The sequence below is a fragment of the Rhyacophila brunnea genome, unplaced genomic scaffold (assembly GCF_057557595.1).
Source record: "Rhyacophila brunnea isolate RB1 unplaced genomic scaffold, BYU_Rbru_1.0 scaffold_7, whole genome shotgun sequence".
NCBI lineage: Eukaryota > Metazoa > Arthropoda > Insecta > Trichoptera > Rhyacophilidae > Rhyacophila > Rhyacophila brunnea.
In genome coordinates, this window is record NW_028233339.1 from 30,437,537 (window position 1) to 30,450,937 (window position 13,401).

The following is a 13,401-nucleotide window of genomic DNA, read 5'->3' on the forward strand; positions in this document are numbered from 1 at the left end:
TTATGTCAAAGAAGTATATTTATTTTTCTAACGCGCGTACATAAGTACACACACCGATTTTTTTATTCAATGTTATTTGCTAATGTTATGTAGATACATACTATCAATTGAATGTTTCATTGAAAATATTTTTTTAAATCATTATTCATTTCAAAGTTTTAGCCGGAACTCGATACTTTATTATACAATAATAATCTACACGGCTTGTTATTTTCACTATTTATGGCTACCGAAAAAAAGGTAACCAGCTGTCAAAATCGCATTGGTAATTTAGAATCAATATGCGGAGGAAAATATTGTAACATGGTCACGTAAACTTTGTTTATGTATAGATATAAATATTGTGATAAATTATTTATAGTAAAGTGAGATGTTTGTTTTGAAAAGTTTCGTTAACAATCATATATTGTACCGTTAAAAGGTCAAATGACATATTAAATTGCTTCATTAGGTAGGATGAATTTTCGGTTTTAATTGACATTAAGAATTAATTGTTTTGCTTAATTAATTTATTTTAATGTTATTTGAAACTATGCTGCTTCCTTGTGTACAGCAGTATGTAAAGAAATGTGTTAATCCGCAAACTAGCAGATGATTGATATAAAAAAACCTCGGCAGTCCACAGCCCATTATAACTAAGTACCTACATATATTTTTTGAATTTAACTTTTATTTTGTCGATACACAATGTTTCTTTGGCCACAGATGTTCATGAATCTGTGTAATAACCCACTGCACATTTATTAGGTACAGAGTAATATTTTTCGTGTGTAAATAAACATCCATAAAATAATAAATAACCTGTACTTATCTGTATTTTCAATGTGACTGATTAAACATAATATTTTCCCCGTAGAATTTTCAATTAACTTAATGATTTCAAGCGCAATTCTACAATTATATTTCTTGTATTGCGTCACAAATTCTTCTGTGTAAACACATACATGAATGTTCGAAAGCATCCTAATTAAAACAAAAATATATTTCTTTTCTTATTTTCGTTTCCCATCGTATATCGCACACCATTACTCCCATTTCGTCTTACATTATAGCTACTTTGTATTATTGCATTTATTTTAATTTATAGTTAATTAAGTACCTACTTAAATAGGTTATTGTATTTTTTTCTCTTCCAAATTGGCAATCAGTAGAAAATTATACTTAAACATCTTATTTTGGTAGCACACTATATTATAGGCTAGTCTAGCATAAGGCTCATAAAATGACACTGCATTGAGCATAGTCTTATATAATTGTTTCCCTATACGGCAAGAGTAATTCAACACATAAATACCGAGAATAAATTTTTTATATAATTATTATTGACATTTAAACTGTTTGCCGAGATACAAGGAAATAACCGATTCAGCCGCTAATGGAACACTTTTGCATAAACAAGTGTTCAGACAAACTTTAAATTACCATTATCCAAAAATTAAATAAGGTCGATTTACATTAGTTTTTCTAGATATTTTATCTGTGGACAGAAATATCTGATAAATAATTTATCAATGGTATTGCAGTACCCTCATTCGATGGCGAATTTATACAGTTTAGTCAATAAATGAAAATTGTTGCGTACAATAACATCTCTAGCCCGAGTAAATCTATAAACCTATAAATATGTAAATCATTTTTATGGAATTTCATTCAAAATTAATTTTCCTGCATAAATGCCTATTTCTAAGTATGTTAGTATCTAGTTGTTCTCCCGAGGAGCAGAACTAACCTGCCATTGGTGATGCCAATTGGGAGGGCAATAACTCTGTTCAACCAAATCGCTTCGGATGTTGATATATTCCATCTACGTGAGGATGAGTATATAGGTGGATGTTGTTTTATAAATTCTTAAAATAGGGTCTGCTTAACTCATCCGGTGTACTTCCTTGTACCTATATACTTAATATTTTTTGTATTTACACATTTCTACTGTAGAATAACTTAATACTGATCTATCTCTTTTTTTATGTACCTAATACTTTTTTAATAATATTTCTTTGTTTCTACATGTCATGTTGTGAACGTCTTAAACTTATAATTTGTAATGTCCACAATATGTAAAATAACTAAATTGAAATTGAAAATTGAAATAGTGTGTAAAAATGGTCAACTGTAACTAAACTGAATGCCATTTTTCAAAAATGTGGAGTATATTATCGATCATAATATTCAAATCTTCTACTTGTCAGATCCAATAATACCATGAATTGTCTGCCAGGTTCCTACAACTTATATTATATTATAAAGTAGTGAGTATTCTAAATGAGACAAAACTCAGGCAGGGCATAATGAGATATATTGGGCCCAATGCCGCATTCTCTCATGGAATTTTTTTGTCATTCAACTGTCTGTTTAATGTTGACCAAGTAATTGAAACGAGTGTCAGTCGAGCCTTAATCATGGTGGCATCAAGTGAAACAAACACTTGCCGATGCGAGTTGTTATCACCTTGGTTACTCTAGGCAACTTGCTAGGCAAATCAGATGAAAGTAGAAAGGACCGCAACTTTCTTCTATTCAACTTATTAATTGACTTTCAACATACAGTTGAACAACAAAATTTGTCACGTGAGAATGTGGCATAAGACACAAGGCGCGGCAGCATTGACGTTAATACTAGGCTGGTTTTGTTTTTCCAGATGTGCATTGCATTATCTATTCAAAGATACCGACCAAATACATGCGTCAACGCAGTGCAAAGGGGCAACTTGGAGTGCCTTGTGTTTTATGTATTTCTGAATACTTACTCTTGTTTTCTTTATTGGCAGGAATTTTATGGATTATCTACATATTTAGTAAACAGACTCACTTAAAAGCAAACAATGCTGCCTATCGTTACTTAATAATTACAATATTCAAATTGCTTTCTTTTCGTTATTACGTAAAACATTAGTCATTTTCATAATGAAAAATGAATTTGTTATTTAGTACATGTGATAGATTTTATTAAATTTTTGAGTATTTTTTGTAACCTTAAGAAAATAAACTATTTTAATCCTTTCTAATCTTATATCGAATCAGACTCAACATCAATTATATTCCCATAGGTCCTACGTCTTAACTCAAGATTTTAAATAACTGCGTATTTATATTTTGCTGGCCGTGCTATAGTGGAACAATTTAACAATAAAAATGCGCAGACTCTTCTAGTGCATAGCAATTAAGCAGGGTGAATGTGATTATGGTTACGGATACTATTCTCGATTAGCGCTTACATCTAACCTGTTGTACGACTTAGCTATACTGCAGTGGCAAAGGGTGAAGGTACCAAACTTTGCCAATCATATGCATTTGTTTTCATTGACCGAAGACTACAATTTACAGATGGTCTTGCGAAAACCAAACCATAATAGATAATTGTCAAAAAATACTCGTCTGTCTATAAAATATCTAAAATTATGCCAGTAAATCATACATAATTTTGGATATTTTATGGATAGATTAATATTTTTTATTTATTATAGTTTGGTTTAGGCAGGGCTTAATGAATATAAAAAAATAATCAACAACATGTGTAATTATGTATTTCTAATTCAATGAAAAAAAATAAGTATTAATGAAAAAGTGTGCACATTTTTGTCAGATCGCCCAAAATATACAAAAACTATTATGGTTTGGTTTAGGCAACGTTTAATTGATTTTTAAAAACTAACCAACAACATCTGTAAATTGTAGTCTTCGTTCACTAAAAACAAATACATGTGACTAACAAAGTTTAATGTGCACTATTTATGTCTGATCTTAGCAGCCTACCTCCACCCTTCGCCACTACTATACTGCAACCATTGCGTTGGCGGTGTGGGGGGGTGGCTGTTTCAAAGCCAATTAAGTAGATTCACATCATTACCAGTATAAATATGTATTATGTATTTTTAAAATATAAATATTATTTTATTCATAATAATATCTTGTATTGTTTTATTAATCTGTTCTTGGGTTGCAAAATTAAAATTATCATCCCAAATCTTGGTATCAGCCCAAAAAGTTTATGAAACACTGGTATAAAACATACATTATCACAAAAGAACTAAATCGTTATGCAAATATGAAATATTTAGGCAATTCAAATAGTCTTATCAATTATAGGTAAACGATTCACGGCCATTCATAAAAATCTTTGATATCATTTTTGTGCTAGATCTCATCGCTATTTTGTGACGACTGATAGAAGCTATATTTTATGCTAACAGTTCAGGTCACTTGGCAGGTCATTAAATAAGTCATGTTTATCAACATTTCCTAAGCATTTTTCTTTCTAAGACAGTGTACTTGACATTTCTTCTAAATAATGAATGAATGATGACAATGAAAATTCAATTCATTGATCTGTTCTTAGTGCAATAATTTACATAAATTGATTTTGCCGCAAACAAAATGTATTTAATTCCAAAACAACGTAGGTATATAATAATACAAGGCTTTTCATTTTAATCCTCACTGAATTACAATTGTGAACAGTATTATATTCGCTATTTTCAGATTTGACTATATATCACCATGATTAAATTTATTAATATAATACTGTTTTAATACAAAGTATCACTTATCATTTGAAGTATGATAAACCTTTTGTTACTGTTGTAATCATTTAAAATAATATAACTCGCAGGATATATTAGTCATATACTTACATCTGATTGTTTAATTTTATCTTATTTTTAGAGTGATAACTAACTATGTTTGGATCATGTTAATAGTGTCTGGGAGTGGGACTGTTCTCTCACTTAACTAACATAACATTCTCCCCATGACAGATCTTGCTTGTTCCATTATATTATTAGATAGTTCAGAAGGATTTATATTGTAGGTATATGACGTTTGTTCTAATGATCTAATGTTATCATTTCGCATTTCAGGCATCAAGATGATGTTCTTAAGAATAAATCTGAAGCTCGCTCTTCTTTTTTTGTGCATCGGAGTCTCTTTCATAATATTTTTATGGAATCAGTGTGGTCATCTCACAAGAGGATCTCCGAAACCTGGTAAGCTGCGTTCAGAAATATTCATTGCACCGATTACAATAATTCAAATATATATTGCTCTCAATGTTTTCTGCTAAATTTCTAACTGTCCCGAAGTAAAAGGTTCATTAAATATTAAATATTTTATACCAGAGTTGGGCATTTGGTGAGTGTGTGTAAAGATGGGATCGCTAGCGATCGTGTGGAAAACATAAATTATCTCTCAAAAAATGGATGACATTAAAATTTATGGAATTCATTATTTTTGCTGTTCACGTGTCTTAATAATTGAAATAAATGATTCGATATATGGCCAACTTTCTAAGAACATATCTTGGTCGTAAAACGAGATATTAATCTATTCTTTCATTAAGTGGGAGAAAATACTGAATCTTACTACTTAGTCAGAAAGCAAACAAGTTGAAAACTTAATTTTTCATACACCTTCAAACTTTCAAAGCAGGTACCTATCTCAAAACTGCACTTCTACTGATATTGAATTACGCTCAAATGGTGTCAAATTTTTGTTTTATTCATTCTTCTATTATTATTATGTACAGTTTTTTGAATGGTCTGTGACAGGCTACGATAAGTTGACAGTGAAGTCGATTTTCCTTATGATTTATAGGTTAACCTAACTGTAGTCGCAAAAAGGTAGTTGGGTTGACCTATTTTAAAATATTATGTATTCGCAGTAACCAAGGCGATAGACAATGATAATTGATTTTATATTTTATACTTTAAACATACGTCCTTTGTTATCACATCACAATAATATGTATTCGCCGTTTCAAATTATCTTTTTATGCTCTATAGGAATTATATCAGAAGTAAAGCCAGGATCGGGCGAGGAAATTGAGTGTCACATAAATGGCGAGTATTCAGTTTCTTGTAGGAAAGAAGGAGATGAGGTCTATGTACCATTTTCTTTTCTGCACAAGTATTTTGAGGTATGTATATAATATTATCATTTCATAAAATAATTAAGTGGTAGTATTGTATCATATTAAATAATTTTGATATGAAATTTTAGCTTAGCACAAAAAACTTTCTTCATCAACGCTCCAGTTTCGGAGTACCTGATCAGCGCGTTTTTCCACGTAAGACCTGCAGCGTATAGATAGTTCCCGTAGCAACACTGCAGGGTGAGGCAAATTTGGTTGCATCTGGATACATATTCCAGCCACTGATCAGTTCCGTCACCACATGTGTGCTTACCAGTGTAGCCACATAGGAGCACTTTAAAACCGTATACTTAACAAGATTTTTTTTAATATGTGTATATAAAATTATACCTACTATGTATAACTGTTATTGACCGAGTGGTTAATGGGGTATTGTGCATATTGCCCGGACAGAATGATTAATATTTTTTTAATATAAAATTTTCAATTACTATTTATTATAATTTCAATATACAGTAGAATCCCGATTTTACACGCTCGGAATTCACGTTTTCTTGCTATTTGCATTTTGTAGTTTCTGCAGTCCCGTTTCGTTAGTAGGTACATTTAATAACCAATTTCATGTTTTTATTTTCCGCAATTTACTTCTGTAATATTCAAAATTCAATTTATTTTAACAAATTCAATTAAATCCATAGCAATCATTGCAATGAACATTAATGAGCATGTAAGCACATATAAGAAGATGTTATGGGTTACATTCAGGGCCTAAGAAGCCATTTTACTAGCATTGCTTGGAGAGTATGTAGCAGTATGCCCTATTAATCATCTCGTCCATGACATAAATATTTAAGACAAGCTTTGTTATTTTTTAGATCTATGGAAAACTCGTTTCTGATGACAGAATAGATAGGTTTGAATGGTCTCACAGTTACAGTAAAATTTACCATCCCAAGAACAAATACGACCCGCGAAGCGTGTTCACCACATTCGAAAATTACAATGTCGAAATACGTGATCGAGTAAAATGCATCAGCGCAATAGACGGTGTCCCCGTTTCCACGCAATGGGAACCCCAGGGGTACTACTATCCCACGCAGATTGCACAATTCGGGTTGGCTCACTATAGCAAGAATCTAACTGAGCCCGAACCTCGGAGGAAGGTCATCGATGACGGTGAGACCGAATTGGCCAAATGGACTGTTACAAAAGGTTCTTCCATGAGTCGAGTACACGACGCCACGTCTGACTCCAATGTGATACAATTCATGACCGGTGATCAAGCATCCAGCCAAGTGCTACTGAAGATGGATCATGTTTTAGATTTTATTATGAGCTTCGATATATTATTAAAACCTAATTCCAGCATTACAGTTTGCTTGAAGGACCGTGAGAATAATGACGCATTCTTTATGCACTACATGCCAAACAGTATTATGATTTCTGCTCAGGTGAGTGCCAAATTTATGCTTATTATTGCAAATAAATATTTCAAAATTTTTAGATACCGTAAACTGAAGTTATTTTACCCCAGTGGTGGTAACATTACTCCACAATAAAAATAGTTTTAAGATCACCTGCCAATGTGATACGTAACTTTATAACAACCACTAGCCGTAACTAGCTGTGTATATATTTGAACTGTTTCTCTTTTGTTTGTAGGATGAAAATATTTATCACGGCATTGGCAAACCTGATGTGTGGAAACACTTAACAAGAGACTTAATTATAGACTTACAAAAAGGGTTCGCTTATCACGAGAAACCGAAAAAGAAACTTTCCAGATCTAAATTTAAGGTAAACTGAATTGATTGTGGACAACCCATAAATTACACATAAAGGATCTGATAAACTGAACATCATAAATATCTGTAATCTAGCCCACATTAGGTGTGTGACAAGATTGTCTACTTCTGAAGCTCTTGGTATGACTTAAAATCATACATCTACCAAACATATCATGTTTTTTTAATGTGCGTTTGAGTCCAGAGCATAAACTCAATATGTAACATGTTCCCTCCTAATCCTAGCATATGGACCTTCACCATTTTTTTATGGAGAATCGGTGTTAGCCGTTCACCCAACCTTATTATTATTATTAGGTCCACACACCCGATCAAACACATTGAAAAAACGAGACGGCTTGTCTACCAACCCACCATGGTATGGGTGCATGTAGCATGTATATGTTGAACTAATGGCTAACAACCACACCGGTTTGTAGGGCGAATGACGATGAGTCTGTTAGAGAGTTAAGATTTTAATTCCAATCATCTTTACAAGATTTAATTGTTTTTCAGATCGTAAGTATTATCCTTAATGGGCATGGCATGGTGGACAATATTACCCTGGCGTCCAGCGAGCACATGGCCCACTTCTACGCAGCTGCCGATTGGTTTGTAAAAAATCAGGATCCAGAGACAGGAGGCTGGTCCATTCCTGTTCGAAGAAAGCTGGCCTCTGGATTTGCAGAACTTAAACCCGGATGGTAATAATAATGAAAGCATAGTGTGATTCGCTCAATATACATAATAACCTCTAAAAAAACTTAGCTACCTACTTATTTATTTTTATAATCAATTTGAGATACTTAATTAAATATGTTTTATAGAATTTTTAAAGACCAAATTATATCATTCATAGTTATATCACCTCTGTCCCAAGAGTAACTTCCCAAAACCTTGGTTGGCCTGCACTAGAGCACGGATGGCGAAACACTTGTCATTTGGTGACACAAGGGCTAAGCTCAAACGTATGCTAAAATTTTGTAGTTTTTCACACTGGATTTATTTAAAATCTTCTTCTTTCACTCTGTCACTCCCCAGATTTGGGTCATAGGGCAAGTACAAGTTCGCAGCACTTCCCCCGGCCTATCGCCAACCTCGCGCCTCCTGCTATGCAAAATCTACTTTATCTGGCTACATTAGCTTGTTTTATCGGTGTTCAAATAGATTACGCGATAATTTTAATATTTTTCTCGATATACCCATCGCAATATGTATGTTAATACAAAAGTTATATTGTTGCAATGAATGTTGAATGTGAATGGAACTCATTACCGGCTACGTTTATTTCAATCAAACAATTAGCAAACCACTATTTTGACTCTTTCGGCACAATATATGATAACAAACAACTATTTTCAATGATGAATTATTTCAAATCGAAAATTAAACATCGCTTACATAGTGGTTTGACTGTACCAAACGTTAAATTCTCGTATGAACCGTGTCTTCAATTATTATCGTATACTCTTCCATTATAAACTGCAAATAAATAAATTGAAATCAGACAATCTCTCTAAATATTTAAAGAAAAAATTACAGCATTTAATCTTTTTTGATAGGTACTCTGCAATGGGTCAGGGGCACGCCATATCTTTGCTCGCGAGGGCTGCTCATCGCTCTGGACAATCGCAGTATCTTCATGCAGCTTTCCAAGCTCTGCGCCCTTTCCGTTTGCCAGCCTGGCAGGGTGGTGTACTCACTACTTTTCTCGGAAAATATGTCTGGTAAGAGACTGACTATAGCAGTGGTGGCGAACCTATGGCACGCATGTCACTAGTGGCACGCAAAATGATTTTACATGGCATGCGAATGTTTATTTTGAAGAGAAAATTAATGATAATTATAAATTACAAATCGCATTGTATAAAAAATAGAAGGCAAATACTCTTCATCAAGAATAAGCATGATCTTTAATGTAAATATATACTTGCATAGGTTGGTCCTTAGGTTGTATGAGTCACATGTAAATATACTTACCTCATTAGGCGGCGGAGGAAGCCGCCTTGCGAACTTCTGATTTTGAGCAAGGGAATGTCTCATCTGTTATCAGCAATTCTGGTGTCAATTTGTGTGTAAAGAACCAAACTAAGTACATAAACAGTAACAGACAATATCATTTCTACACACAAAAATGGCTGTACCAAATAAAAAACAAAAACTTGGTTTCAAAATTTAGTTTCAGTTTTTGGTGATTTTGGTGAAATATATGGCATAATTGAAAAAGTGATGAAGCCATAATATGTGTACTATGTTTTGTGAGTGGTATCTAGAACATCATCATTTTATAGGATTCTTAAAAACTACTTTTTTCCACATGAAAACTACTCGGCACGTCAGACAATCGAAAAATAATATTTTGGAAATTTTGGCACGCATACATAAAAAGGTTCGCGAATCCTGGACTATAGTAATATAAATAAATACAGCTTTTGTCATTCATTAACATTGTTATCATAAATGATCTATAAATAAATCATACGGTATTGTATACAAAACAACAATATCTGTACTTGCCAGACCCAGGATTCGAACCTGGGACCCACGGCGTTATAGTCCAACGCTTAAGACACGCGGCCACCGTGGGTATTTTTCAATTTGTGTATGAGTCAGAGTATGGACCTAATAGGTAGAGCAAGTGGCTGACATCCATTTCTCGTAAAAACAAAATTTGTTAATACAAACCTCTACTCTGTGGAGGCCCATATGATCCTATTAGGATCGGACATGGTCGGAATGAAATGTATGAATTGTAAACACGATACAAACTCAATATGACTGTAACATGTTGACTTTGTCAATGTGATTCACAAAACATGTGTAACCCAATGTACTGACGTACATACACAGTGTTAAATTAACATTTTTGGTTGGAATACATCTGTTTTCACTTGCGACAAAGTTGGAAAACATTCAGCATTCATGTCACTGAAGTGTGTAGTCCAAAAAATCACCATCAAACTACACACAGAATCTATACTATTCATGATAGGCCAGTTTTTAGTTAAATCGACTGTGGCAACGGCCTGTCAGATCGAGAGCATGAAAATGAGAGCAATCATAATGAAGAGAAATATCCTTCTAGCAATTGAAACACTTATTGGTATATTTCTATTTGATGAATGTCCTCAATAATACCTGTTTCTTATTCTTTTAAACACCTATCTATACAAAATCACGGTTTTCTTACCACGTTTTTATTAGCTCATATTCTTGTTTGTCCGGTACAGATTTTTTCTTGTACAGTACAAATTTTTGAAACAATTGAAACTTTCAGAATATATCAGAACACGACGACAATGCATTCTTTTAATACTTTTGGCCATCTTTAAGCAGAATTGAATTCATTTTCAGTTAATTCTGTTTTGTATGTTTCGGAAAATATTCGTTAAAAGTAATATTTTTACTACACACTATTATTGGTTGCTAAGTGGGTCCTAGCAACTAAATTATCCTAGCAACTAAATTATTAATATATTCATGCGTTACTATGGAAATCTACTATGTCAAAATGACATTTCTGTATTCTATAATATTTATTCAGTATTTCTATCAAGTACAATAAAAAGTTTTTGTTAATACATAGAATTGTCAATTTTATATGATTCAACAGAAAATTTAAAAACGTGGTGTATAAGAAGTTCTTTTTATCTTGTAATTATTTATATCTGATGTACAATGATGTTTATTTGAATATTTTGACAGTTTGAGTTTTTAACGTTTCAATTCTGGATTAACTTGTATTTTTGTGGGTGGGAGTGGATGCAACCTTGTTGGCAATTTCGTTGATGTTGAATAGAATAGAATATAATAGTACAGACTGCCTAAAGTTTTCTGTTAACTAAACTAATATGCACATTGACCCTTTTTTATTACCTTTAAGCATCAACTTCTGGAATGGGATGATATGGATTAAATATTATATATATTTGTTCTTACTATCTCAATAATTTCATTCAAACTATTCTAGGTATGAAGAGTATCCTACAACGCCAGCGTCATTTGTACTGAACGGTTTTATCTACGCACTGCTAGGACTGTATGACTTACGAGTTATCGCGGGACCATCACAGGGAGGGGAAGCGAAAGCGCTCTACGACCAAGGAATGGACTCCCTCAAGAAAATGCTACCATTGTACGACACCGGCACGGGAAGTATTTATGATCTGCGTCACTTTACACTAGGCATCACGCCCAATATTGCACGTTGGGATTATCACGCGACTCACATTAATCTGTTACTGTTATTAGCGGGATTGGAAAAGGAGTCAATATTCGCCTCTACGGCGCACAGGTGGGAAGAGTATATGCAGGGAAAGAGAGCACCTCACAATTGAACGATACTTTCAATGTATTATTGATTAATCACATTCTGACGAGTTGAATATTTTGATGTTAGCTAACCTGTAATTGAATAGGATAAATGCTACCCGAGAGTGAGAATATAATATCTACTTAACAGAATATATCACAGCTTTCAATATTCAGTGGGAGAACATGTCTATACTATCTTTGATGCATTATACTTTATGCACAAATCTGAAAATACCAAGACAAACAGTTATACAAAATTTTTAACAAATGTCGTTAACATAAATTTGTTAGTATTTCGTGGTTGGAGTTATATGAAATACTAGCCTGATAGCAAAAAATTCAAATTGAAGTGCTATTAAGTGCACAAATATTGTAATCAACATTAATATGTATTCACAATAATATCTAATAGAAACATTGATGTTGGTCTCATGTATCACTACTGTCAAGCTGATTATTTATACAACAAAGACAGGTTCTTTTGCTGAGAACCATCTCCATAGAATTCATAATACAATTACTATGTAATAAGCTGAGTTTATCTTGTAATCAGATATTTTACAACCCCTTCTATCTCCACTAATGATTCATAGAATTAATTATTAATCATAAATTATTGGAGGCTATAATCAAATGATTTCTTCTGAAAGACACAAGTAAAATACTTACCTACATATTATTATTTGTAATCAAGTTACATAGTCATATTATGGTTTCTGTGAGATATAATTCTCACGCAAGTTCACATTCTACCTCTAACAGTTTTTCATATCATATTGTGTAATATATAAATTAAATTATGATAAATAACGATTTAAAGATTTTAAAATCATTTTAAATATTATACAAACCGAATACATGAAATATTTTTTCATAAAACTTCATTTATCACACATATTTTGCTGTCCTTGCTACCAAAATAACAAAGCGATATAAAATTTATAAAAAAAAATGTTATAATAATATTATGTCACTTACGTATTACATAATTTAGTATTGAATATAATTCTTTTACTATTCTAGTATTTTTTATCTAAATAGTTACTGAAACATTTTATTTCGTTGATTTATTTTTTAATTAAATGACTTGCCAATTCTTAATTAGATAACAAATAATAACTTTATATTATATTGTTTATTTTTAAGTTATTATCTTACGATTATATTGAAAATATTGTATTGTACGTCAGTCTTGCCAGTTACTGGCTCTATTGCAATGCAATTAATATTGTGAACCTTTTTGGATGTGATAAAATTTTTGTAGATATAAGTTTTTAGGTTTGGTTATGGCAACACATTCATTTAAAACTTCATTTTTATTTTAAATATTAAAATTATTCATTGATTATGTTCTATTACCGCTAAAAACATACTTATATTCATTTTAATTATACTTACTGTCCATCTCATTTCTTTCATTTAATAAGAAATAATTTTT

The 13,401-nt window shown here is 32.2% G+C and overlaps 1 protein-coding gene across 2 annotated transcripts; it reads left to right on the top strand.

Moving 5' to 3' along the window:
- The first annotated feature begins 279 nt into the window (after positions 1 to 279).
- On the top strand, positions 280 to 12,295 carry Hsepi (D-glucuronyl C5-epimerase). Of its 2 annotated transcripts, none has more exons than XM_085957399.1 (8): positions 280 to 451; positions 4,856 to 4,981; positions 5,777 to 5,910; positions 6,741 to 7,316; positions 7,528 to 7,662; positions 8,166 to 8,353; positions 9,212 to 9,376; positions 11,620 to 12,295. In XM_085957399.1, exons 2-8 carry the CDS (start codon positions 4,864 to 4,866, stop codon positions 11,984 to 11,986), a joined length of 1,683 nt encoding a protein of 560 aa, XP_085813525.1. In that variant the 5' UTR covers positions 280 to 451; positions 4,856 to 4,863; the 3' UTR covers positions 11,987 to 12,295. The 2 variants fall into 2 exon arrangements, with proteins under 2 accessions (XP_085813525.1, XP_085813527.1); XM_085957401.1 differs by having other exon boundaries at positions 284 to 306.
- Positions 12,296 to 13,401: the final 1,106 nt, after the last annotated feature.

Excerpts from the sequence above, each read along its gene's own strand:
- Hsepi (XM_085957399.1), top strand. The coding sequence starts at position 4,864 with ATGATGTTCTTAAGAATAAATCTGAAGCTCGCTCTTCTTTTTTTGTGC. Across the intron at positions 8,354-9,211 it reads GCAGAACTTAAACCCGGATG|GTACTCTGCAATGGGTCAGG; the intron begins GTAATAATAATG and ends CTTTTTTGATAG. Across the intron at positions 9,377-11,619 it reads TTTCTCGGAAAATATGTCTG|GTATGAAGAGTATCCTACAA; the intron begins GTAAGAGACTGA and ends AAACTATTCTAG.